Source organism: Camelus dromedarius, chromosome 7 (genome assembly GCF_036321535.1).
Source record: "Camelus dromedarius isolate mCamDro1 chromosome 7, mCamDro1.pat, whole genome shotgun sequence".
NCBI lineage: Eukaryota > Metazoa > Chordata > Mammalia > Artiodactyla > Camelidae > Camelus > Camelus dromedarius.
Window position 1 is genome coordinate 13,073,691 of NC_087442.1, and position 23,338 is coordinate 13,097,028.

General features: G+C 51.6%; 1 protein-coding gene across 2 annotated transcripts; it reads right to left on the reverse strand.

The window, feature by feature from the left end:
• Positions 1-1,048: 1,048 nt before the first annotated feature.
• On the reverse strand, positions 1,049-17,972 carry CLEC2L (C-type lectin domain family 2 member L). 2 transcript variants are annotated; one of them, XM_064487318.1, is made up of 6 exons: positions 17,783-17,972; positions 9,247-9,321; positions 6,783-6,949; positions 5,821-5,921; positions 4,339-4,451; positions 1,049-1,312 (listed from the first exon to the last, which is right to left on the reverse strand). In XM_064487318.1, exons 1-5 carry the CDS (start codon positions 17,970-17,972, stop codon positions 4,340-4,342), a joined length of 645 nt encoding a protein of 214 aa, XP_064343388.1. In that variant the 3' UTR covers positions 1,049-1,312; position 4,339. The 2 variants fall into 2 exon arrangements, with proteins under 2 accessions (XP_064343388.1, XP_064343386.1); XM_064487316.1 differs by lacking the exon at positions 1,049-1,312 and adding an exon at positions 3,769-3,966.
• Between the last annotated feature and the right edge of the window lie 5,366 nt (positions 17,973-23,338).

The window sequence follows — 23,338 nt, forward strand, 5'->3', positions numbered from 1 at the left end:
CAGTTTAGTTCAATATACATTTATTGAGCACCTTCAGTATGTACCAGGCGCTAGAGAAACAAAGGAGCGTTGAGAGTGGATCCCTGCCCTCTAGGGGCTTACACTTCTGTATGGATGGTGGACAAGTAAACAAATAAACAAAGCATGACATGTGCAGTAATGACTATGAACAAGGAATAGGGGAGCCACAAGACCTGAGTTCTGGCTCTGCCACTGGATGTGTGACCTTGGACTCGTTATTCAACCTCTCTGGGCTCATGGACAGTGAGAATGGGGTAATTTCTAATCTCTCAAGTTCTAGCATCTACAATGCTCAAAACCCTGTGAGGTAGGCAGGGCAGGCATGAGTTCTACTTCATGGAGGTGAAGCCTGGGGTGAGAGAGGTTTCACACAGCAGCCTGAGCTACAGAACTGCTCATTGGTAGAAGAGCCAGCTTCAGACTAGACTCGGGCAGGTCTTCGGAGGCAGGCCTACGGAGTGTCCACTTCAGGCTGAGAGGTGGTATCTCTGATGGGCGGGGCAGGCTTTCTGGATGCCCCCTGTTTGAATGCCATACTTGCTCCCAGTTTGGAGCTCTTTACCAACCTCCACCTCCACCCGCTCCTGGTGTAAGCCCTCAGCAGACAGTGGGCATCTCTGAAAACCAGGTCGTCTTTCACAGACAGCACAGTGACATTCACATCGTTATCCTGGTGTCTCCGCACAGGACCGTTCCTTAGCCAATCCCAGACATGATGGAAACCCTCCCTGGGCCTGGCTTCCCCTCACAGCTGGGCTCTGTGTATGATGCAAAGGATGTTTTGCAGACTGAGGCCGCTCTCCCTCAGGCCCCTGTGCTCTGGGCCACACCCACTCAGCCCTCGCAGTATGGGCATGCTTAGCGAATGTGAGTGAGCTCACTTAATTGAAGCAAAACAAATTAAAGAGTTCATCTTTACTGTGCCCCTAAAATCACGCCATGCCCACCAAAGCCAAAAAGACAAGGGCCAACCACTGCTGTCTCCCACCATGGCAAAGAGTTAAGAGATGACACTTGGGGGCAATCTTACTGTCATATACAACGGTTTTTTAGCACATGCCATGTGTGCTACAGAGAGGCTGACAACACACATTCCCTGCTATCCAGGGGCTTGTAATTGGATGACAAGAGCAATCAGATGATATGAAAGGATGAGTCACAGATGAAAAGTTTCAACAGACTGGGCCGTGTGAGAGACTCAGTCTTAAGTGCTGGAGGTGTTGGGGAGAGGGAGCGGTCACTGAGGGCTGCCACTGTCCTGGAAGGAGTCCCAGGGAGCCTCGAGCTGGGCCTTGAAGGGAGAGGACAGAAGTCAGTGTCTGCGTTACCCACTCTCTGGGAAATTCACATGAAAACCATATGAAGAAGGTAAACGTGCCCAGAAAAGTAAGTCGCCTGTGGGCACCCCAGTCCTTTCCCAAGGTGACTCGTTCCCTGCCAGGGACACACACAGACACCCTCCCCACCTCCCTCCTCAGAGCTGGCCTCAGTGCCTGGCTGGGCAGGGGGCGTGCCTGCCACACAAGTGGCTTCCCATGGGCCCTGTGGGGATGAGCCTGGGTTCAGATCTTGCCTCCACGACCTCCTGGGTACGTGATGTGGAGCCAGACCCTCGACCTCCTGGAGCCTGTTTCCTCAACCCTAAGAATGGACCCGTGCTGCCGACCTTGCGGGGTTATGGGAGGATTAGCACACTAGAGAACCCACCAGCACACGAACAAACATTGCCACCCGGGGGGCCTCCTTAGAAAATCCTCCCTGTCCCTCCGTCTTCACAAGGGACGTCTGCCGGTGGCCTGGGGTGCTCTCTCCCGCCTTCTACCCACTCCCTGCCCGCTCCAAGGGCCACACCGAGGACAGGGCTGCGGTGTGGGTTCAAATCAACCCAGGGAGCTGCCTCCCGGGCTCCGAACTAAGCACTCTGAACTCCAGGAGAGTCGCCTCAGAAAAGAAAAATCTCCCAAAGAGGCTGAGGAGTGGGGCCGGCCGAGGGGTAGGGGGTCCCTTGGACCCACCTCCCCAACCCCGCCGGCGGCTCGGGAACCAGCAGGAAGCCCCGTCTCAGTGCTGCCGCGTGTGGCCGCCGGGAGCAACTGCACCGAGCGCCACGGCTCCGCCCGCCCACCCTGGCTCCGCCCAAGTGCGAGTGTGCGGGTGCCTGGCTGCTTTATGAACTTTGGTAGAATTTTCAAAGTTTCTGAAGTTTGGAGTGCCAGTGCTTTGTTTTGTTTGGATCTTGTGTTTCCTTCCTCGGTAGGAACCAGATTTAAAAAAAAAAAAAAAAACTCTTAAAACGTTGGTGACCCAGGGTCAGAATTCCTTTAGCTTTGCAGAACCGATTGAGAATTGTCACGCAGTTCCAGGGCAAACCCAGGTTAGGAGAGCTTATCCGCCAGTGTGCTTTGAGATCCTCAGACAGCAGGCTGTGGAAACTCGAATAAGAAGATTCCAACGGCACGTGTTCCCGGCCCCAGCCCGCCCCGTGATGCCCTTCCTCCTACCTGAACCCCCAGGGCAGGGTGAGGCCACAGCATGGGGGCCCTCGGCCAGCTACTCCTCCTCACGGCCTGGGGACCCTGCCGAGGCACACTTCTGTCACCTGTGGCAGCACTACCTGTCTCGGGGCATTTCTGGGAGATTTAATGAGGTGCCACGGGTAAGCAGTAAGCTAAGGCTTTTGAGACTCCTCATCTTTGAGGGGAAGATGCTGGTGAGAACCACAGGCCTGTATGTGACTGAGAACAGGTGTGGGTGAGAGACTCCCGCCCTCCCCACCCTCACCCAACCCAAGTAGCAGCAGCTGACCACTTGCTCAATCCCCACCCCTCAACACACTTCTGCACAGGGGCTGGAAGGCAGTGGGCTTCTGCCACCCCCCCACAAGCCACCACCACCACCACCACCACACTGAGTCCCCCTTAACTTCTTAACTGCACACCCAGCTTCCCTGCTAGCTTCCCCATAAAGACAAAATATGAAACCACAAAATACCCATGTTTTACTAAGAATCTGCAAAGCATGCAGAAAGGTCAACAAAACTATGTTGTCAGTTTTGTCTGAAAACTGACAGTAAAGGGACAGGGCAGAGCAAAGCAGGACCTGCTTTCCCTCTGAGCTATTTCCTGAAAATAGGCCAGGACCCAAATTCACACACGAGGCTCCCGGCCAGGCTACCCGTATCTCAATGGGCCGGGGGCTTGCTCTGGGGCTCCACGCCTGTGTGCCGGGGAGGGTGGCACTTGCGGTCCCCACTTCCTCCCCAGGCAGACCGAGGGGGACAGGAAGGGGCCCTAGGACCTGCACAGACTCTTAGCTGACCCATCATCTTTTCTGCAGCTCATCTGCCTGCTTTCTTCACCCCATCCTCCCCTAAGTTAGAGTAAGCATCCCTCGCCTGTGTTCCAGAACATTCGCATGCTTTCCGAGCTGTTTCCTCTGCTCCCTGTGTGCTCCTTGGGGAATAAAGCTGTTGATCCCCATGCCTGGTGTGGTGTCTGGCACGTGGTAGGTGTGAATAAATGTTTGTCATATTGAGCTGAATAGCAATGAAGGAGCCAGATGGAGCGCACCCCTCAGACATCTAACTCAGTGGCCCAGCAACATTCGATGGTGCCCTGAGGCCACAGAACGTGGTTTTGGCCTTGTTTACTACACACCCTGCCTGCCACACGCCTCCACAGCTGGGTATCCACTGTGGCCCCACTGGGACGGGTCCCACTGCCCCTCCCCCAAGCCATGACCCTGGAACAAATGGCAGCCGACTTTCTCTGGACACCTGTCATTTCTTTATTCCATCAGTGACCAACCAGCACAGCCGCACCACCACCAGGGGCCAGCCTGAGCCCCCGGGTGAGGCAAGGAGGTAGCCGCAGGGCTCAGGGGAGAGGAGGCTTCTCTGCCTGCCTCCCAGCATCCAGGAGACAAATGACTGGGGAGGGGTCGCATCTGTGCGGAGGATAGCACGGTCTGTGTCAGTCCCCACCCTTCCTCAAAGCACCACGGCCTGGTGAGGAAGGAATGTTCCACTGTGGGGCCAGGGAGGGACATGTTGAGGTGACTGAGGGTGGACTCTGAGAGGGGACGTGTGCACACATAAGTGTCTGGGGGACAGGTGCCTACTGTGCTACTGAGCATGTGGGACTTCACTGCTGAGCCACAGGACCTGCCTGGGGCCAAGGAGACTGGGAACCAGGGCCCCAGGGCCTGGGAGAGGGCTCGCTGGCAGAGGTCACCCTCCTCATGGCTTCGCCTTGGAGAGGAGCCTGGGGCTGGCAGGTCTCGGAGCCTGGCTAGAGGGCTACCTCTGGCCTGACCCACCTCACGTGTAGGCCATCTTGCTGCACACCCAGGGTCGGGTCATCAGACACTCCGTCGACACCAACCTGGTGGGCTCCACGAAGACACACTCCCCCGGGCCCGCAATGGGGAATCTGTGGCAGGAGAGAAGAGAACAGGCACTCGTGACCTGGCAGACACAGCCCGTCACTGGGCAGCCCCAGGGGCCCTAGAACTTGTCCCTCCCCCTGGAGCTGCCTTCCAGGACAGTCGGCCCCTACAGACCTTTCTAGTGTGCCATCCTGTTGTCTCCTTCCTCTGTGTATCACTCCAGCCACCCTGGTGATGCACAGGGACATTCCTGGACGCAGTCTGCCCACCCCCATCATGCTTCCACATCCCACCAGGCTCAGCCCTAGGAGCCTGGGCCCTGTCCTGGACCACCCTCCACTCAGTTCCCTCCCCTCCCCCTCCCCACAGCGCCCTGCCTGCGCCTTCTGTGTCTAGCACAGGAGGAGCTTAGCAGAGATGAGCTGAGTGAAAGTATCCCACAGGTGAGGGGCGGACTTGGCTAACCCCGATGTTTAGCTCCTGGGCTGTGTTGCCCAGGAATCCACTGACATCATTCGTGGACCTGGGTTTGTATGTTGGGGGAGGGAGGTTCTCCCTGCCTAAAATCATCCCTTTGGAATGTCAAGATTTCTTCCTAATCTCAGCTGATCACCTTGACCTGAGTCCCCTGCCTAGTCAGGAGCTGGGCATCAGAGGACTTCAAGAGGCCAGGACCACCTTGGTGTCAGGAAGTGTGGCCCCAAGGCTATGTGTGTCCCTAAGTCTAAACCACACCCCCACACATACCAATACCACCCCCACTGCCATACCTCCACCCCCACCCCCATGACTGCATGCCATCACCCCACAAACCAGTCCCCGGCATCGCACACACGCTCACTTCCACACCACTTGTGCCACACAAATAATATCACCACCGCACATGCCACCAACGCCCTCAAGAGGGGTTTTCTCTAAAGAGAATGCTCCTAGTGCCCAGGGTCCAGATCCCATTTCCCCCAGAGTCACAATGTTTAGGTGGCACATGGCTGGCCAGAACAGAGGCCCCCTCTCCCATCCTCCCTTGCAGCCAGCTGTGGCCGTGTGGCTAAGTTCTGGCCAACACAGAGGGATGTCCAGCACATCCTTCCCTTTCTCTGAGCCACCCTGAGCTGTGCAGACAGGCTGCTGCACGGACTGGGGAGTCACAAGATGAAAAGAGCCCAGGCCCTTGCCAGCAGCTGGAAGCCCTGATGACTACATGGAGCAAAGCCACCAATCCAGGCTGGACTTGATGGAGGAGAGAGAGTAGTCAAGCCATTGTCGTGAGTGGGTCTCTGTCACACAGCCCTGAACCTGGCGGGGAGAAGCTCTAGCTGGCACCAAACCAAGCTCTCCCTCGGGAGCTGTGTCTGGGAGGCCGCGCCTTCCCCAGTCTATGCTCAGTGGCCAGAAGACGAAGCCTCAGCTCACGTGTCCGGGTCAAACGGGTCCCCATTGACCCAGTGGAACTCATCCCCAACTCTGCGCAGACCAATCCAGGGCTCCCTCCGTGTGAACTTGAACATGAACTCCTGCACCAGGGAAGGAGAGAAACCTCAGAGTCAGTGCAGTCTCCTGACTGTTCACCCAGCCCCAGACGAACTTCTGCTTGGAAGACTCGCTCCCAAGATGGGTGGACACCAAGAGGGCGATGCCTCACTGCATCCCAGCAGTAAGGAGCTGGGTTCCAGCTGCCCTGCTCTCAGACTCAGCTGCCTGCGATGGCCTCTAAGGGACCCGGGCTCGGGAGCGTGCCCACTGGGCCTGGAAGCCTGGAACAGGGGGTGTCCTCCCAGCTCAGCGGCCCGGCACGCCAGCATTCCTGACTTTCAGGGATCTGGTACTGCCCGCTTGATAGTTTATCTGGGACATATGTCAGCACTCAGGCTGGTGGTTCTACCCGCTTACTCCTGGGCCTTTCTCTGCAGAAGAGGGTATCACACCATGTATCAGAGACAGACAGCAGCGACTTTTAGATTATCGGCTATTTTGGATTGCATGAATTGTTGCCCTCCAAATCCAAAATGGCCAAGAGACCCATTAATTGTGTTTCTTTCACATTTCTAGTGATGTTACTGTTTAGGGTATTAGCTGAGTGATCAGGCCGATTTGGGCGAGTACAGGACGCCAGTGTGATTTCATTTCACAGGTGTGTTCAGAATTTGCAATGCTCACACTTTACCACGCTGGGTCGAGTTCAGCAAACTAGCTTTGGATTGTAATAGATGGCCTTGACAATAGCAGTGGAAACAAGAGGCCCCTGTGGACCTGCTCAGTTCCTGTGGGGCCTGCCTGTGCACCCCACCCCAGGCTGTGTTCTGGAAACCTGTCATGGGGGACACCATGTCCCTGGGGCGTGGCTCTCCTGAAGGTCCCTGTACCCGCACACTCACCAGCTCCTTCTGGCTCTGGATCACAGCCAGCGCGGCCTCGTGGGTGTGGCAGTACTGCCTGCCCGTGTTCCAGTCTCTCGGTTCCTCAGAAAAGAAGTAGCATTTCCGTCCGTAGAGCAGCCAGTCCTCCGGGCAGGGCGCCTCACACTTGATGCAGCCCTTGGAAGCTGCAGGGAAGGCACGGGGCTCAGCATCGCCAGCACAGCGGCCCCCCCAAGACTCGCACTACTCCCTCCCCTCGACTTCCGCTAGCCACAGGCTCCGGGGAGCGCCTGTCACAGTTCCTGGCAGGGAAAAGGCTGGTGGCTAAATGAGTAAGAAGAGGAATTTGGGAGGCTGGCAGGGACACCATCACGAGGGGAAGTGACAGCAGGTGAGCCCATGGGTTAAGCTCTCCTCTCTCTCTCTGAACTCCTCGAGGCATGGAACCCGAGAAATTCAGCTTGGGAAGGACCTGGAGGCCACGCATCCTCCCTCCAGCCAGGGTGGGAACCATCTGCCGGCTCGATGGGCCCCCTCTCGTTGGTCAATTCCTCATTAGCTAACGCCACTGAACTGCTGGAAAGTTCCTTTTCACTTCTGAGTTCCAACCTGCCTTCCTGTGGCTCAGACCTGTGGGTCTAGCATCTGCCTCTGGAGCGACCTGGATGGAGCAAACCTGGTCTGTCGGCCACGGCCTCCCTCAACCAGGACTGAACAGACTGCAGCTCTTCCATAATTCCTCGCAGGGCTTGCCCTCCAGATGCTTCTCCATCCTGCCTGGCCCCCTGAGCTGGGCCCACGTTACCACTACAACGCTGCCACTAGAACACGCTGGGCCATCAGCTGTGGCCGCCACCAGCTGTGGCTATCCCCAAGCTCCTCCCGGCTGCTGTGGGCTTCCCAGCCTGCAGATCCTCCAACGGGAAGAATCTATGGGTGTGGGCATACGTGCCCCTTTTTGGAAGGAAGCTCAGAGCTTCCATCAGATTCTCAAAGGGCCTCCTTGCCAAAAGGAATTCAGCCACAGTCTTCAACTGTTTCCCATAATCTCTTTGCAAGCCAGGTCCCTCCCGTCCAGAACATGTGTAGGTCAGGTTTAAATCCAAATGTAGAATCTTCTATTTATTTCTTCCACAGTCTTCATTCACATTGGCTCATCTGAGTTTTTAAAGATAAATTTTTTTTAGAATAAATTTTAATCTTGAGTTCTTTTCCATCTGTCATATTAAGCATACCTCTTTGGATTGTACCACCTACAAACCCCATATGCATATTTTTTTGTTTGTTTTCATACGAGGGATTGATTAAAATGGAGACTGGGACAGAGCCAAGAACAGGCCCATGGTACTCAAGCCCCCAAGGGACCTGCAGCCACACTGATGCCAGTTAATCAGTGGGGACTCTGGCGTCTCTGCTCACTGAGCTGCAGGCCCACCTGGGAGCACCCACCATGCTTTTCCATGAGGATCTCCGAAAAGACTGTCGAGCTTTACTGAAATCACCATATGCTATGTTCGCCCGCTGCCCTGTCCTCCCAACCTAGCAAGAGGACAAAGGAAACTGGTTTAATTTGTAATAATTAGTCTAGGTGAATCCAAACTTGCCCCTGTGGTCACCACATTCTTTTCTAAGCGCTTCCAACCCCCTGCTTAGCCTGCACGCCCTGCGGTACAAGTGAGGGTTTGGTGGGAATTGATCTTATCAGTGGGTTTTCCTCCCACTTTGAGGTTTTATGGTGCTTCTCAGAGATTAAAGACAGAAGCCCTGAAATCACTTTGCAAACTCCTCAGAACCCATGACACACTTTGACTTGAATTCATTACAAGGAGCCAAATTCTCTGGTCATAGAGCCTCACCTGCCCCAGTAGCAGTTTCCTCCTTTTTCATTCTTCCTTCAACCATTTCAGTCCCATGTGCCACTCTGTGTCTCAGGCCTCTCCCCCTTGGAATGTCCTGTTCTCGCTACCTCCTGGTCTCCGGGAAACTATTCATTCTTCACACGTGTTCCCCCTTCTGGGAAGCCCCCAGGCAGTAGCACCTCTATCACTGGACAGGGGAGTTGATGTCATATTAAACTTTGAAAGAAATCCCCAGCACTTAGCCCAGGGCCTATCACACAGCTGGACTCAAAAAATGTTTGTTGAATATGATCTTTAAGGCCCTTATCCCCCAAATCATTTCCGTCAAGAAGTGTTGCCTGCCTAACCCATGCCAGGTTTGTTCTAAGTTCTCGAAGCATTTTTGTAATCATACCTAACAGCTCCACTTCTGTTGCATGGCTTAGTAAAAGGGACAGGAATAGTGGATGTGTGACTATATTATTTTAGGCTAAAATCTCATCTAGAACCAACGCTATTTTGTATTTACTCTGTCCCCCACAGAACTGGTGGTACATCTGGAACCTTTCTTTACCTAGTTAGGCATGCTTTTGACAAGGTGTGGGGAAACTAAATTGCATACATGCTCTGACATCCATGCTCACCCAAGATGCTCATCACCACCAGGATGGCGAACAGAAGCACGGCGATGGCCCCCAGCAGGAGACGCGTGGTGGTGTCTGAGGAGAGAGAAAGGGACTGAGTACCCATCTACTCACCCTGCCGCCAGCCCCAGGTCCTCATAGCGAGGAACTCAGGACTGGGCCCCACACTCTGTGTTTTAACAAGCCGTCCAGGCGGTTCTGATGCTGAGGTCTAAGTTGGGTCGCCGTTCTAGAGCACGGGTGTGATTCTGCGATTCCCCTGCTTCAAAACCCTCCCTCCAGGGCTACACGCTTGAACTCCTTATTTGGCTGCTGGAGCTTTCCAACCTTGAATCTCCTGCTGCTTCTCTTTCCCATCCCTGGTTTCAGCCAGACAGCCTCCTTCAAGTGACCTGTACACCCTCACAGCCCTGCAGCAGGATCTTTGCTCCCAAAGTTCTCCTGCTGCACTGCTGCCCTACCCATCCACCCTTTCACGAACGCTTTCCTGACCCTCGCTTCTCCCTTTTACATTTGTATTTAGTTATCATTCTCATCTAAAATTTTAATTTTTATAGTTAACAAAGGAGCCCTTTTAGACTTCAGATGTAGGGTCTTTGAAAGGTTTTTTTTAATTGTAGTAAGATATACATAACATAAAAATTGCCATTTTAACCACTTTAAGTCTACAATCAGTGGCATTACTTATATTCACAATGTTGTGCAACCATCCCCACTGTCTACTTGCAAAGCTTTTTCATTACCCCCAAAAGAAATTCTGTACCAATTAAGCATGAACTCCTCATTCCCTTCTCCCTCCAGACCCTGGTAACCTCTAATCTACTTTCTGTCTCTGTAATTTGCCTCTTTTAGGTACCTCATATAAGTGGAATCATACAATACCAGTCCTCTGTGTCTGACTTAATTTCACTTTCCATTATGTTCTCAAGGTTCATCCATGTTGGAGCACATGGCAGAATTTCATCCCTTTTTATGGCTGAATAATATTCCATTGTATTTTTTTTTTAATATATATTTTGTTTATCCATCCATCTGTTTATGGACACTTGGGCTGTTTCCATTTTTAGGCTCTTGTGAATAATGTCGCTATGAATGTTGACAAACAAATTCCTGTTTTCGATTCTTTTGAGTATATACCTAGGAGTGGAATTGCTGGGCCATATGGTAATTCTATATTTAACTTTTTGAGGAGCCACCAAACTTTTCCACAGCTGCTGCACCATTTTGTATCCCGCCAGCAATGCCAACACACAAGTGTTCTGATTTCTCCGTTCAACACTTGTTAGCCTCCATTTTGTTGTTGTTGTTGTTGTTGTTATAGCCATCCTAGTAGGTGAGAATTCCCTTTTTAAAACCAAAGTTACATATATGCATGGATGAAAGCAGCACCTCCACAGCCCACGATAAGTACCAACACTCACCCACGATAAGTACCAACACTGTGAGGAAGTATCTAGAAACTTTTATAGCAATTCAGCATTGCTGTGACATCCAAGTGCAAGATACTCTTCCTAGTAATTCACCTGTGGTGTACTTCACAAGAGACTGGGGAAAAGAAACCTGGTCCTTTATCAACGATCTGAAAAGCGACAGATCTAAAGTCAAGAAATTCAACCTGACTTCATTAAACAAACCAAAACAAAACAAAGAACACTACCCCTTCCACAGAGGCAACCACTTTCAACTCTTTTAGCTAATTCTCTTGGTATTTGCCTCCAAAGCTCGAAATGCCATGTGTATGTCCATACTCCTTGACTTTTCTATTTAAGATGTTCTCTCTTGACTCCCCACAATAATGATGAAGATTTAATTCTCTGCATTATCATCCCACCCTGACCACTCACACACTTCCTGCCCTCTCACCATCATGGTTTGGGTCAGACTGATAATTTGGTGTTACCGTCCTATGGCAATACTGATGCTGCTCCCAGCACAGCCATGTAGATTATTACGACCTTTATTTCTCCACAACTTCCGGTTTCCCTGTAGTTGATTATGGTCTTCTTTTCCCTTTGCTTACACTTCTGTGTGCTCATCATTATGTCATCTCCAAAACTCCTTTCAGATGATGAGACAAAATCAGGATTCTCCTTCACCTCTGTCTCAGTCTGCACAGGCTGCTATGACAAAATACCATAGACTGGGTGGCTTGACCAACAGACACAGTTATTTCTCACAGTTTTGGAGGCTAGAAAGTCCACAATCAAGGTACCAGCAGATTCCCGTCTTGGTGAGGGTCCCCATTATGAGACTGGTGCCCTTAGAAGATGAAGAGACACCAGAGCAGACAGAGGAAGCTCTCTATCCACTATTCTTTGCTTTTATGTTCTATTTTCTGAAGATTTTTTTCCCAACCCTATCTTCCCACTCTCTCTACTGAATCTTTTATTTCTACAATTATTTTTAACTTCTGAGGTTTTTTGGTGTTTGATGCTGCTGTTCTCTGAATACTCCCACTTAAAGCATCCTGTTCTTATTTTACTGATGCAAATTTTTCTCTTCTTCCTCTGAGGGTATTACTGATAGTTTTTAGTTTAGTTTTCTTTTCTTTTTTTTTTTTTTTCGGCAGGGGATGGGGGGAGAGGCAGACAGAAAGATTAGTCTGTATAGTTTCTCTTTCCTCCAAATTGCTTTTATTTTTTTTCCTGTTCATTTGTTTTGGTCTCTAGCTCCCATGTCAGACTTTCCTCAGATGTCTGGAGATCCTTGGTCATTAGTACATGATTAAGGCAGAAGGAACAAGAGGACATTGGCACCTCTGGGACCACAAGAGGGGCTTGTTAACTGTGGGGGTCATGGCAGAGTGATCTGGCTGGTCTGGTCTGGTCAAGGCTTTGTGTATGTTGACCTCCTGGGGTCTTTCCTCTTGGGTCAGAGTCCCTGGATATTGCTCTTCTGTTTCCCTCCTGGAGGGTGTAGGCTTGGCCGAGAGAAGAGGCTGGGAGCCCATCCTCCGCATTCAGTACATAAACGTTGCCTTAATTGCTTGCTAGCAAATGTGTTGGTGTCTGGACGCCCTCTCTCTCGAGGGGAGCAGACAGGGGAGAGGCTCACAGGATGGGAAGGGGATCTGGGGTGCTGAAGTCCTCCTTTAAATAAGTGTTCATCCAGCCCTCGCAACTTCAGCTCCCTCTTCACTCACAGCCATATGCTGACCAGTGCCCCATCTCTGTGCCGTGGGGGTGCTGTGTGTAACTCAGGCTCTCCTCTGCGTCCAGAACTTTCTCAAGCCAGTGGAGTCAGTGCGGTCATTGACCTCTAGCTCCCAATTTTGTTGTCAGTGTTTTCTCTCCCGTTCTTCTTGTCCTTGTGGCCTTTAAAAAAATCCCTTTACTGTTGTATCAGTGAGCTTCGGAAGGCTGCCTGTGGCAAGCACTATGAACCTTCCTTCCCCTTCGTCAAACACCTCTCAGTCCCCTTCTGTAACACTGGCACCGGAGCCTCTTGTGCACTGAGGATGAGAACATAGCGTCGTAACCATATCACCTGGTTCAGACCCCAGTGCTGCCACTTCCGACTGGCAAAGTTACTTATTTCATTTTCCTCATCTTGAAAATGAAGTCATAATCGTATCTGTCTCTTGGAAATTTATGAGAATTCAACATATAGTGCTTAGAACAGTGCCTGGCATGGTCAGCTCTACTTCAGCCTGTCAGCCGACAGGCTCCTTTAGGGTAAGGGCTGTGCTTTACTTACCTTAGGGTTCCATATAACAGGGCGCAGTCACTGCCTTGCCTGTTACAGAGCACCCACTGGTACTGAAAACACAAAGGGAATTTAGCTACACTGAATGACAGTGCCCTTGGCCATGTGGATATCCACCTGCTCCCCAGGAAAGGGGAATCTGGTCGTGCATCTCCAGCATCACCAGGACCAAGGACTCTTCACTTTTCTCACAGAGATAACTGCTCTGGACGCTGCCTTCTGGGCAGAGAGAGGACACATGACAGAGCCTGACTCATTGTTCACCATCTGCCCTCACAGAGGACAGCTGGGGGCCAGACAACCCAAAACAATGTTGTATTAGTTTCCAAGATTGATGTAACAAAGCACCAAAAACGAGGTGGCTTAAAACACCAGAAATGTATTGTCTCACAGTTCTGGAGACCAGAAGTCCGCAGTCAAGCTGTCAGCAGGTCTGTGCTCCCTCTGAGACCTGTAGGGGACTCCTTTTCTGCTTTGTCCTCACTCCTCGTGGTGTGCTGGTGATCTGTGGAGTTCCTTAGCTTGCAACTACATCACCCCAGACACTGCCTTCATTGTCACATACTTATCCCTGTAACTGTCTTTTCATAAGGACACCAGTCATATTGGATGAGGACCCTTCCCTAATCCACTATGATTCCATCTGAACTAATGACATCAGCAGTGACTGTATTTCCAAATAAGGTCATATTCTGAGGTCCCGGGGGGTTGGGACTTCAACATATCTCTTTGCAGGGATACAATTCAAGCCATAAGAGATGTCTAGCTCAGCGATCCTTCCTTCTATGCAACGGCCCTTATTGGATGGAGTTTGAGGGCGCAGTTTATTTATGTTTATAAATGTATATGCTTTAGCCTAATGTTAGAAGGAACAACTGAAAAAAAGAAATCTGTCTCCCAAGTCCAGCCAGCTCTCCCATCACCCTCACACCCACAGCCCAACAGAGACTCACAGCTGACGTCTCTAAGTCGCCAGGGCCAGAGCCTGGCAAGCATCCTCTGGACAGTTCAAAACTATCGAATGTAGAGTTTGGTAATTTTAAAATATTTAACAGGCTTTGCTAAATGCGTGTGTGTGGTTTTGGTCAGGAAGTTGTGGGTTTATGCCCAATCAAGAAACTTTCAACATTAAAAATTCAGAATTGGTGAGCACTGGAAAATCTATATAGCCTGAGGTCTGCAGAATCACTCTGTCCCCTCTGCCGAACCCCCAGGCTGCTTTTCCTCACCTCACCCCCAATGCCAGAAATATACCCATCTAGAATCACCTCCAGTCTTTCCAGAACCCAGGCAGGAGCTTGGGTCACTTTTCCAGCATTCTCCCCCAAAGCCAGGGGTGGAAGGAAAGGTTAATACTCACAGGGAGAGGCTTGATCAGGAGAAATGTTTGGCTTTCTATTTATAAAGCTAACTGTTCGTTGAAGGAAAGTCTTAAAGACCTGGGCTCAAATCCCAGCTTTAGATTTAAAAACTTTTCCACGTCACTTAACCTGCGAAGAGGAAAAACTATCTGCTAGAGGTGGCAGGGCTGTCTGAGGCACGGGGGGAGGAGGGCTCGTGCGTCAGAAGCACAATGTGATGCTCTCCAATTAGCCTCCCCAAGTCCTTGGTCAGCTCAGGACAGAGTGAGAGCGCTCACGTCACAGGCCTGCGGTGAACCCGATGGGGTTCTACGTGTGAGAAACCAACGTGCGTCCTTGGGCAAGAGCACTTAGCCTCTGAGTCTCAGTTTCCTCGTGTGTAAAATAGATACGAAACAACAAGGTCCTACTGTCTAGCACAGGGAACTATATTCAATATTTTGTAACAACTTATAGTGAAAAAGACTATGAAAAGGAATATATATATATGTATAACTGAAACACTATGCTATACACCAGAAATTAACACAATGTTGTAAACCAACTATACTTCAATAAAAAGTAATAATAATAAAACAGATACAAAACTCACCAAGCCCCTGCAAGGGTAGACGTGAGGGTTAAAGGAGACAGTGTGCTAGTAAGTGCTTGATAAACATTCAGCATGTGGTAATAAAGGAGCACAGGCCCCCTGAGGGTTCAGGCTGGCCAAGTCAAAAAGTCTACCATTTCTCTCAAGTCAGGTGTTTGGCTAAGCAGGACCTGTAAAACCCCTTGGTCCCCAGACCTGGCAGACCCCTCATCTCATCACGGGTGTTTCTCGGGGTCTGTGGACTGGGCTTATTATGTGGTCTTCAGTTTGGGGTGCGGAGTGGACTCACAGTAGGCAGACCAGCAGTCAAAGGATTTCAACTGAGCAGTCAGGCACACATGTTTCCCTGGGCACTCCCACGGGGGATGCAGGGCTCTAGGGACTGGGGAAAGGGATCACCTGCACACAGCCCACCCCCGCACCTTTGTCTGTGTAACCCTGAGAGGCAGAAATCCTGATATAGCTTAGCAGGTGAGGAAACTGAGGCTCAGACAAGTTCAAAAACCTGCCAGTCCACTGGTGGTGGAAGGATCTTGTTCAGGCTTATCCGACCCCAGATTCTGTGCTCTTTGCAGCTCACCAGGCTACCTCAGCCCCTGTTCTATGATTTCTGCAAAAGCAGGGATGTTCCCAGTGCCTAGAGCTGCTCCAGGACACTGGGCACTCCAGGAATGTTTGTGGAAGGAAAGGAAGAGTGAGAAAATGTGGGAGACCAGCATACAGCAGGACCCTGGAGAGCACCACCCCCTGGTCCAAAAGCTCCCTTCTCCCAAAAGGAGATGTGGCACCCAGGGAACACTCAGGAGACACTCAGTAGACCTGTGGAGCAGAGGCTCCTGGCAGGGACATAGAGTCCAGATTTTAAAACTCCTGTGGGAAAGGCCCACAGGCCCCAGATACTGAGCCCCTAAGGCATCAAGGGTGGGGCTGCTCCTGGTGGACTCTGGGAATGAGGGTGGGGGCCAGACATGCCCTGAGACACAGAGCCAGGCCCGGACTGGCGAGACAAGGCTGGGCCGCAGGTGGGTGCTAAGCTCAGAGCAGGCTAGTCTCGGCAGGGCCTGGAAGACCCAGTGTCCCAAGAGACCCCCCGGGCCATTTCCTGCCCAGTATTCGGCTTCTTCTTCAGCCTAGCTCTGCAGGTGGTCAGCCCAGTTATGACTGGGAGTAGGAAGCGGAATAGGCCAAGGTCGGGGTGGGGGGGAGTAAAACAGGAGCCAGCAAGCCAGAAGCCATTGCAAGAGGCCATACCACTCCTGAAGCACCCTAACTCAGGGGTTAGAGATAGGTTAGGGCAGACCCTGGAGAAATGCTGATGAATGAATGAATGAATGAATGAATGAATGAATGAATGAATGAATGAAGAAACACAGGCAAGAGGAGTGAGCAACTTCAAGAAATAACGTGGGCAGGAGGGAAGCAGGCAGTCACAGGCAAGCGGAAGAATGAGCCCGGAGATGCAGGTGAAAGACAGGGGTTTGTCCACCTTTACTCAGCTCAGCTCTTCTCAGCCCGAAGCTCCTCTGCAACGGCTCTTCTACTCTGAGCTCCAACAGCTTCGCCTCCCTTGTCCCATATCACCATCCAGGTGTCCCACTTCCCCTCCAGCATCTGCACAGCCCCTCCTCGGGCCATCCACATCCCCTGAGCCACCAGCCTTGGGGCCAAATGCTGACATGACTGTCCCCACCTCTCCCTCCTCAGCAAGGCACCTGCCCTGGCTGGCATGGGTTACGTCCCTCCCCTGACCACTGCCCCACCTTCCTCACTGACCTGGCCTTGGTCTGACCCCTTTGGGACACCACTACTTTTCCAAGGGCAGACCCCACTGTCTCATTCTCTGCTTCAAATCTCTTAACAGCTGCTTCAGACAAAGTCCAAACTCTTTGGCAAGGCCTGGGTGGCCATTCACCATCTGGGTCCTCCAGACTCACCTCTTCTCACCCCTCCCCCATCCTGGAGGTCACTTCACCACTTCTGGAGGTCACTTCCCCACAAGAGACAGGCTAGCTCTGGCCACTTGTTCCCTGAACATGTCACTCCTCAAGCCTGATGCAGCCTTCCTTCTCTTTCACACCTCCTAGGAGTTCACCTGCTCCAGGAAGCCCTCCTTTTCTGACATTCCTTCCCTGATGGTGGGGTGATCCAGGTTCTGGGCTTCCTTAGTTAATGCTGTCCAGGTCCTCAGCCTTTGGACTTGGGTATCAAAAGTAACAAGAAACCTCCAGAGGACCAGACCTTTCTCTTGATAACTCCAGCACCTTCTACACCACACACCACCAGTGGCCACATAAGTTTAATGAAAGAACTCATGAACTTAAAATCTATTTTCCACCTTGGTTACTGCTCCCTCAGCTAGCCAGGGGTCACTCCCTGAGCCCGTCTGACTAGAAGGGGTAGGTGGGACCCATTACTTGCCAGGAAGAACCTCCAGCAGATTCTCCCTCTCCTCACCACCGGGCGCCCAACCCCCCACTTCTCACAGGGCACCAGCCCCGCTGCCGGGGGACTACAGCTTTTGTCACTTTGCCCAAAGCATTTTCACTGCTACAGATTCAAGCCACTATCTCAATATGCCTATCAGGTGAGTGCCAGACAGTAACTATCCCCCTTCACTCAAGAGGAACCTGAGGCTCAGAGCATGAAACCTGCTCCCAAGGTCAAAGAGTGAGTTAGCTGCAGAGGTAGGGTCGAGGCTGTACAATAAGTGGTCCCTAGTTACATCTTCCCCACCACCCCGCAATGGGGCATCGGATTGCCATGACATCAGTCCTCCGGGTTCCAGAGTCGCACTCCCCGCCCTCCCCTCCGGGAGGCCAGCCAAGGTGACTCTGTCCCGCCTCCTGGTCCCCGGGATGGAGGGCCCCTCGGCGCTTACCCTCCAAGGCCGCCTTCCAGCTGGTGCTGCCCTCGTAGCCCGACCCCGATCGCCGCAGCAGCCCCTCGGGACCGCGGCCCTCCGCCTCAGCGGGCGAGCGCGGCCTGGGAGCGGCGGGGGCGGGCGCGGGGCGGGCGGCGGGGGGCGGCGGCGGCCGGGTCCGCGCGGGGGGCTCCCGGGCCGGCTCCATGCCGGGCGCTCCGCCGCGCCGCGCCCGCGCTCCTGTGCCGGGGTGCGGGGCCCAGCCCGATGCGCACTCGGCGCTCCGCGCGCCCTGCGGAGCCCCCAGGCCGGCCTCGGGTGGGCGAGGGCTGCGGCTCGCGCAGGCCGGGGCTGAGCCCGGCTCTCCGCGCCGGACCCGCTGCGCCCGGTGGCCGCCGCCGCCTGGGTCCTTGCGCGCCGCTCCTGCCCCGGCGGAGCTGCAGCCTCCGCGCAGAGCCGGGGTGCGGAGGAGGAGCGCCGGGAGGTGCGCGGGAGCCGGGGCAGGGCGGGGGCAGGAGGGAGGAGGCGCCGGGATCGGGGATGGCCCCACAGCCCCGGCCCCGCCGGCTCCCCGCCCCCTCGGCAGGAAGCCAGATGCTGCGGAGTGGGGTGCCGGGATCCTGGAGCTGGGGAGGGGGGGTGGCCGGGGACAGGCCGGGAGTTAGGACCTGTCTTCTAATCCACCTCCACCTGCCAGCCTCCTGCTTGTCCTCTGTTAAAATCGGAATAAAGTTCGTGCAGACCACGCAGTGGGGCTCATGGAAGATGCGGGGCTTTCCTCTGGGCTGTCCTAGAGCCATAGCAGAGGGGTGAGGGCTGTGATTTGGCATTGACTCTTAACAGAGGTGGAAACGACAGAAGTAGAGAGCACGTGAGAGCAAAGGACCGAGGCGACTCGTGGATTCAGTTAACGTTGATTGAGCATCTAATAAGTGCCAGGAGCTTTTACATACATTAACTGACAACATCCCCAGTTCAGGTCGAGAGTCGGAATGAGAGAGGTCAAAGGCACTGCTGAAGGCGGCACCAGGCAAGTGCCTGGTGGCCGCTCTTCTGGCTTCCAGGCCAGGGCTCCCTCGACGGTCTTCACTCCCGGGCAGGTTCGCTGTCTGACCCACGGTCACCTCAGGCTCCACGCCCAGGCCTGCATCTTCCTTCTTCAGTCCCAATCCCACCCACGTCTGTTTCCTATTTCAGTCTATGATTCCTCATCCTCAACCTTCCTGCTCTCTTCCCCAACCAAATCCAGTCAGGTACCAACTCCCGTGATTTCTCACTTTCCAAGTCTCAGTGTGCCCATTCCTCTCCCTTCCTACAGCCATGCGCCAAGTACAAGTCAATTTCCTCTCTTGAGGGACCACAGCCCCATCCTGTTAATGGTCTCCCTCAACTCTTGCTCCCTCCAATCCAGCCTGTCCCAGCACCAGAGGGATCTTCTGAAAATCCAAACCTCACCAGTCCTTTAGGGCCCCCTCTACCCATGGGTCAGGTCCAACTTTTTACAAGGCTACAAGGTCCCTCATGGTCTCAGCCCTGCTCACATTTCAGGCTTCATCCCCTTCTCCCCCTTCTCTGCTGGCCCCAGACACACCCAGCGATGTTCTGTCTTTCCTCCAGGCCAGCAAACATCCTCTCCCCTCTGCTTGGAATACGTTTTCTCTTGGTCCTTCTAATCCCAACTTGTAGCCCCCTTGCACGCCAGTTTGCCTGCCTAACTTCTGCTAATGCTTCAGATCACGCATTCTCTAGGACACTGCATTCCTTTGGACTCGGTTCATCAGACTATAAGGGAAAACCCCAGTAATAGTGACAAACTAGAAAGAGGTTTACTTTTTCTCCCATAAAGGAAGTCGGGAGCTGGTCAGCCCAGGACTGGACTGAGAGCTCCAAGGTCATCAGGGACCCAGTTTTGTTCCCCTGGGCAATGTTTTTCTTTCTAACACATTCCATGTCCCTATCTCTGGAGCTCCTTCCCCGGGAAACACAGGTTCTGCTGTATCTCAGGATATTGATTCAGACTCCTTTTCTTAGGTTAGATACTAGATATGAATCCTGGCCCACAAGCTCAGAGGTTGGGGGAAAAAAAACCAAACATTTCCTTTTCTATTAAATCAACTTAATTTTAACTTCAGGTCACCGTCCACCAGGGTGGTAGAAAACTCTCATTCATCTAATTGAGATAAAATTTACATAACATAAAATTCACCATTTAAACCATTTTAAATTCTGTAATTAGTGTCTTTTAGTATATTCACAACATTGTGCAACCATCATCACTATCTAATTCCAGAACATTTTTGCCCCCCCAAAAAGAAACCTGGTACTCACCAAGCAGTAACTCCCTATGCCCCTTTCCCCAACTCCCTGTCAGGCACTAATCTGCTTTCTACCTCTGTGGATTTGCCTATTCTGGATTTTTCATATCAGTGGGATCATATAGTATGTGGCCTTTCACTCCTGGCTTCTTTCACTTAGCATGTTTTTGAGGGTCATCATGTTGTCGGTCCTTCGTTCTTTTTCATTGCAGTCTGTTTTGAGGGCTGTTTTGAATCCCCAAGGCTTATGAGGGAAGTACCGACTGGCACCTGCCCTCCGTGCCTAGGAGGCCCTACTTCCTGGCATTCATGGGATGTGAGGTCTTTGCTGGTGCTGGGCTCTGGGGCCACAGCTGCCTCCCGTGGCCATCCTGCCATGTGGCCACCTCCAGGAGGCTTTCATTGAGTGGTGGTGGCCCTGCTACCCTCAAGGGGCCCACAGACCTCTCTGCCCTTGCTGGGCAGGAGCTTGCCCTCCTCATCTCACCATTTCTCCAAGGCCCTCCCCACCTCTTCTCCAGGACATCCCATCATCTCTTCAGTGGCCTTTGGTTTTTAGTACAGATCGACTTCCTTTCAGGCTATTTTGCTCTCTGCCTCATCAAAATTCTTAAGGCAAGGACATACAAAGCCTGGCAAGTTGCTTACAATTAAGAAATATGTAGAGAGGGGGAAGGGTATAGCTCAAGTGGTAGAGCGCTTGCTCAGCACCCAGGAGGTCCCGGGTTCAATCCCCAGCACCTCCTCCAAGCGGAAATCAATGAAGAAACCTAATAACCTCCCCCTCAGAAAGAAATATAGAGAGAGCCCAACAAAAATATTATTAGATTATCCTGCCACCTGCCACCTGCCACAGTGTGATGGTTGGACACGGACCCCTACACACACTGAGTACTTCTGGAATGTTGGTGTTTATAGACTAGGAAGGGAGACTCTTTTCATTTTCTGTCCTTCTGAATGTTGAACTGAGTATATGTGGGCATTTTCACTAAACATCAACCTACCAGGCCCCACCTTGGTTAGCAGGGCCCCAGGATCCTGGGCCAGGAGCTAGGCAAAGCAGAGCCACCTGCCATGTGTTCTCTGTCGGGGTGGAGGCTGGGGAGAACTTCACAGGGAAAGGGGAGCTTGGGGCTCAGCTCTGAGAGCTCACAGCTGGGGACTGTCTTCCTTTTTTAGAAATAGAGAGCTAGCATCTGGGTGGGCCTGGATTTGGAGTCCACAGCATATCTGGAAGGATCTCAGAGCAGGAGCAAGTCCACTTAGAGGCCTGTCTTTGGCACCCTGGCCCCAAAGATGCCCCAGAAGTGCTTGATTTTGCTGTGGCCATGAACCCCACTTACCATTACTTATAGAAGGTTGTTACCATTTACATCTAGTTATTGTGTAGCAGAAACATTCTGCACACTGCTGAAACATGTCAAATCCGCAGTATCGTTTCTGAGTCCAGGGATTGGCGTCTGCTCCTGTATGTTAAGATTTCATCAGGTGCTGCTCAGATGGCCAGGCCATGGGCTTAACAACTTTACAAAATGAGGAGCCCAGGAGACAACCTGGGACTCATGACCCAGGAACTGCCAGCCATCTTCACAGACACTCCATTTCTCCAAGACATGAAAATCAAGCCAACAGGGATCAGAAACTCTTCCTTCAAGACATTGTTTCAACAATTACTGAGCAGTAGAAACACACCGGGCCCAGTACTAGGTTCAGGGGATACAGAGACCAACAACATGCCCAGTCCCAGCCCTCAGAGCTTCACAACAAGGGCCCCACCGGTGGATGGAAGCTGGGCCTCTTGGTGAGTGCCCTGGGTACCAGCTCCAAGACTGAGAGGGCAGCTATGCCGAGTGTTTCCTGATAGAACCTAGCTCTGCAGTCATGGAAAGCTGGTCTTGGCCAAAACATTGACTGTGGGGTGAGAATGATGTCTTCAATAATAATTCTGTCCAAAACTTTGCCCTGAAGGGTGACAGGAACCGGCAAGTGACAGAAGACTCAGCTTATACCAGCTGAGGATGAAAACCAGATCTGATTTTGTACTTTTTTTTTCTAAAATGACAAAAAATAAACACATTTTTTAATTATAAAATGAATACATAGGCTGTTTTCATGCAAACAACATATAAATTTTAAAAACAATCTTCCTCTAGAGTTTGGTATACTGTATGTGCGCCTAAACACTTTTTAGTATACATAAGATAAATATTTACAATTTTTTTAACAAAAGCGAAGGTACTTAATACATTCTGCAGCTTGCTTCTTGTGACTTGATGTAGCTCCATTGCATTCCATCTTAACACTTACATGGAATTCCAGAGTATAGAGATACCATAGTTATTGTTACTTCATTATTCTCTTATGGATGGACATTTAAATGTTTCATAATTTTTTAAATAGTACAAGCAGCACTGCAATGGATGTTCTAACACATATACTTTTGTGCCCTTGTACAAGTGTTTCTAAGGGAGAAATTTCTAGAAGTGGAATTACTGGGTCAAAAGTTCTCTGAAATGGATCAACTTGGTTTGAGGTGAAAATACTATGTAAGTAAACATTCGGCAGAGCAGAGAGTTATAAAGTGATGCACATCGATTAATTATTCAGAGTGAGATTTAAAGTGCACCCAGGGGTATGCTTTGCGCTTTGCGCTGCCTGGTCAGAAATGGTCCAGTTTCCTGATGAGGACCGGCAGTCAGCCGAGCAGGATTCCTGAGCCGGGGTCTCCCCAGTCTCACTGACAGAAACGGGTGAAGGGTTTTGACGGCAGAATCAGAATTATTCATGGACTAAACACATCAGTTGATCGATCACACATGAGGATGGATCTCAGGTCAGCATGAGGAGCCCTGATTCCTAAGTGCTGTTCTGAAGAAGGAACAGCGCCCCCAAGAGGGCGTTTAGGTGTCAGCACCTGTCCTCACACAACCGGACTGATCCTGGCCTGTTAAGACAGTAAGTCCCGGGTCAGTTTCTCACTTACTATTTTTTTCCCTCTCTTTCTGCAGAGTTTCTTTCTTTTTCTTTTTCTTTTTCTTTTTCTTTCTTTCTTTCTTTTTTTTCTTTTGCATTTTGTTTTATTTTATTTTTTAAATTGAAGTACAGTTACAACGTGTCAATTTCTGGTGTACAGCACAATGTCCCAGTCATGCATATATGTACTCACTCAGTAAATAATTGTTGTCGAAACGTCTTCTTAAAGGAAATTGGTACAATATAACACAATAAAACTCTAGGTAAGTTGTAGAGAGTCTGAGTA

Excerpts from the sequence above, each read along its gene's own strand:
- CLEC2L (XM_064487318.1), bottom strand. The coding sequence starts at position 17,972 with ATGGAGCCGGCCCGGGAGCCCCCCGCGCGGACCCGGCCGCCGCCGCCC. Across the intron at positions 5,922-6,782 it reads TCCAGAGCCAGAAGGAGCTG|GAGTTCATGTTCAAGTTCAC; the intron begins GTGAGTGTGCGG and ends TCCCTGGTGCAG. Across the intron at positions 4,452-5,820 it reads GACCCGTTTGACCCGGACAC|ATTCCCCATTGCGGGCCCGG; the intron begins GTGAGCTGAGGC and ends CTCCTGCCACAG.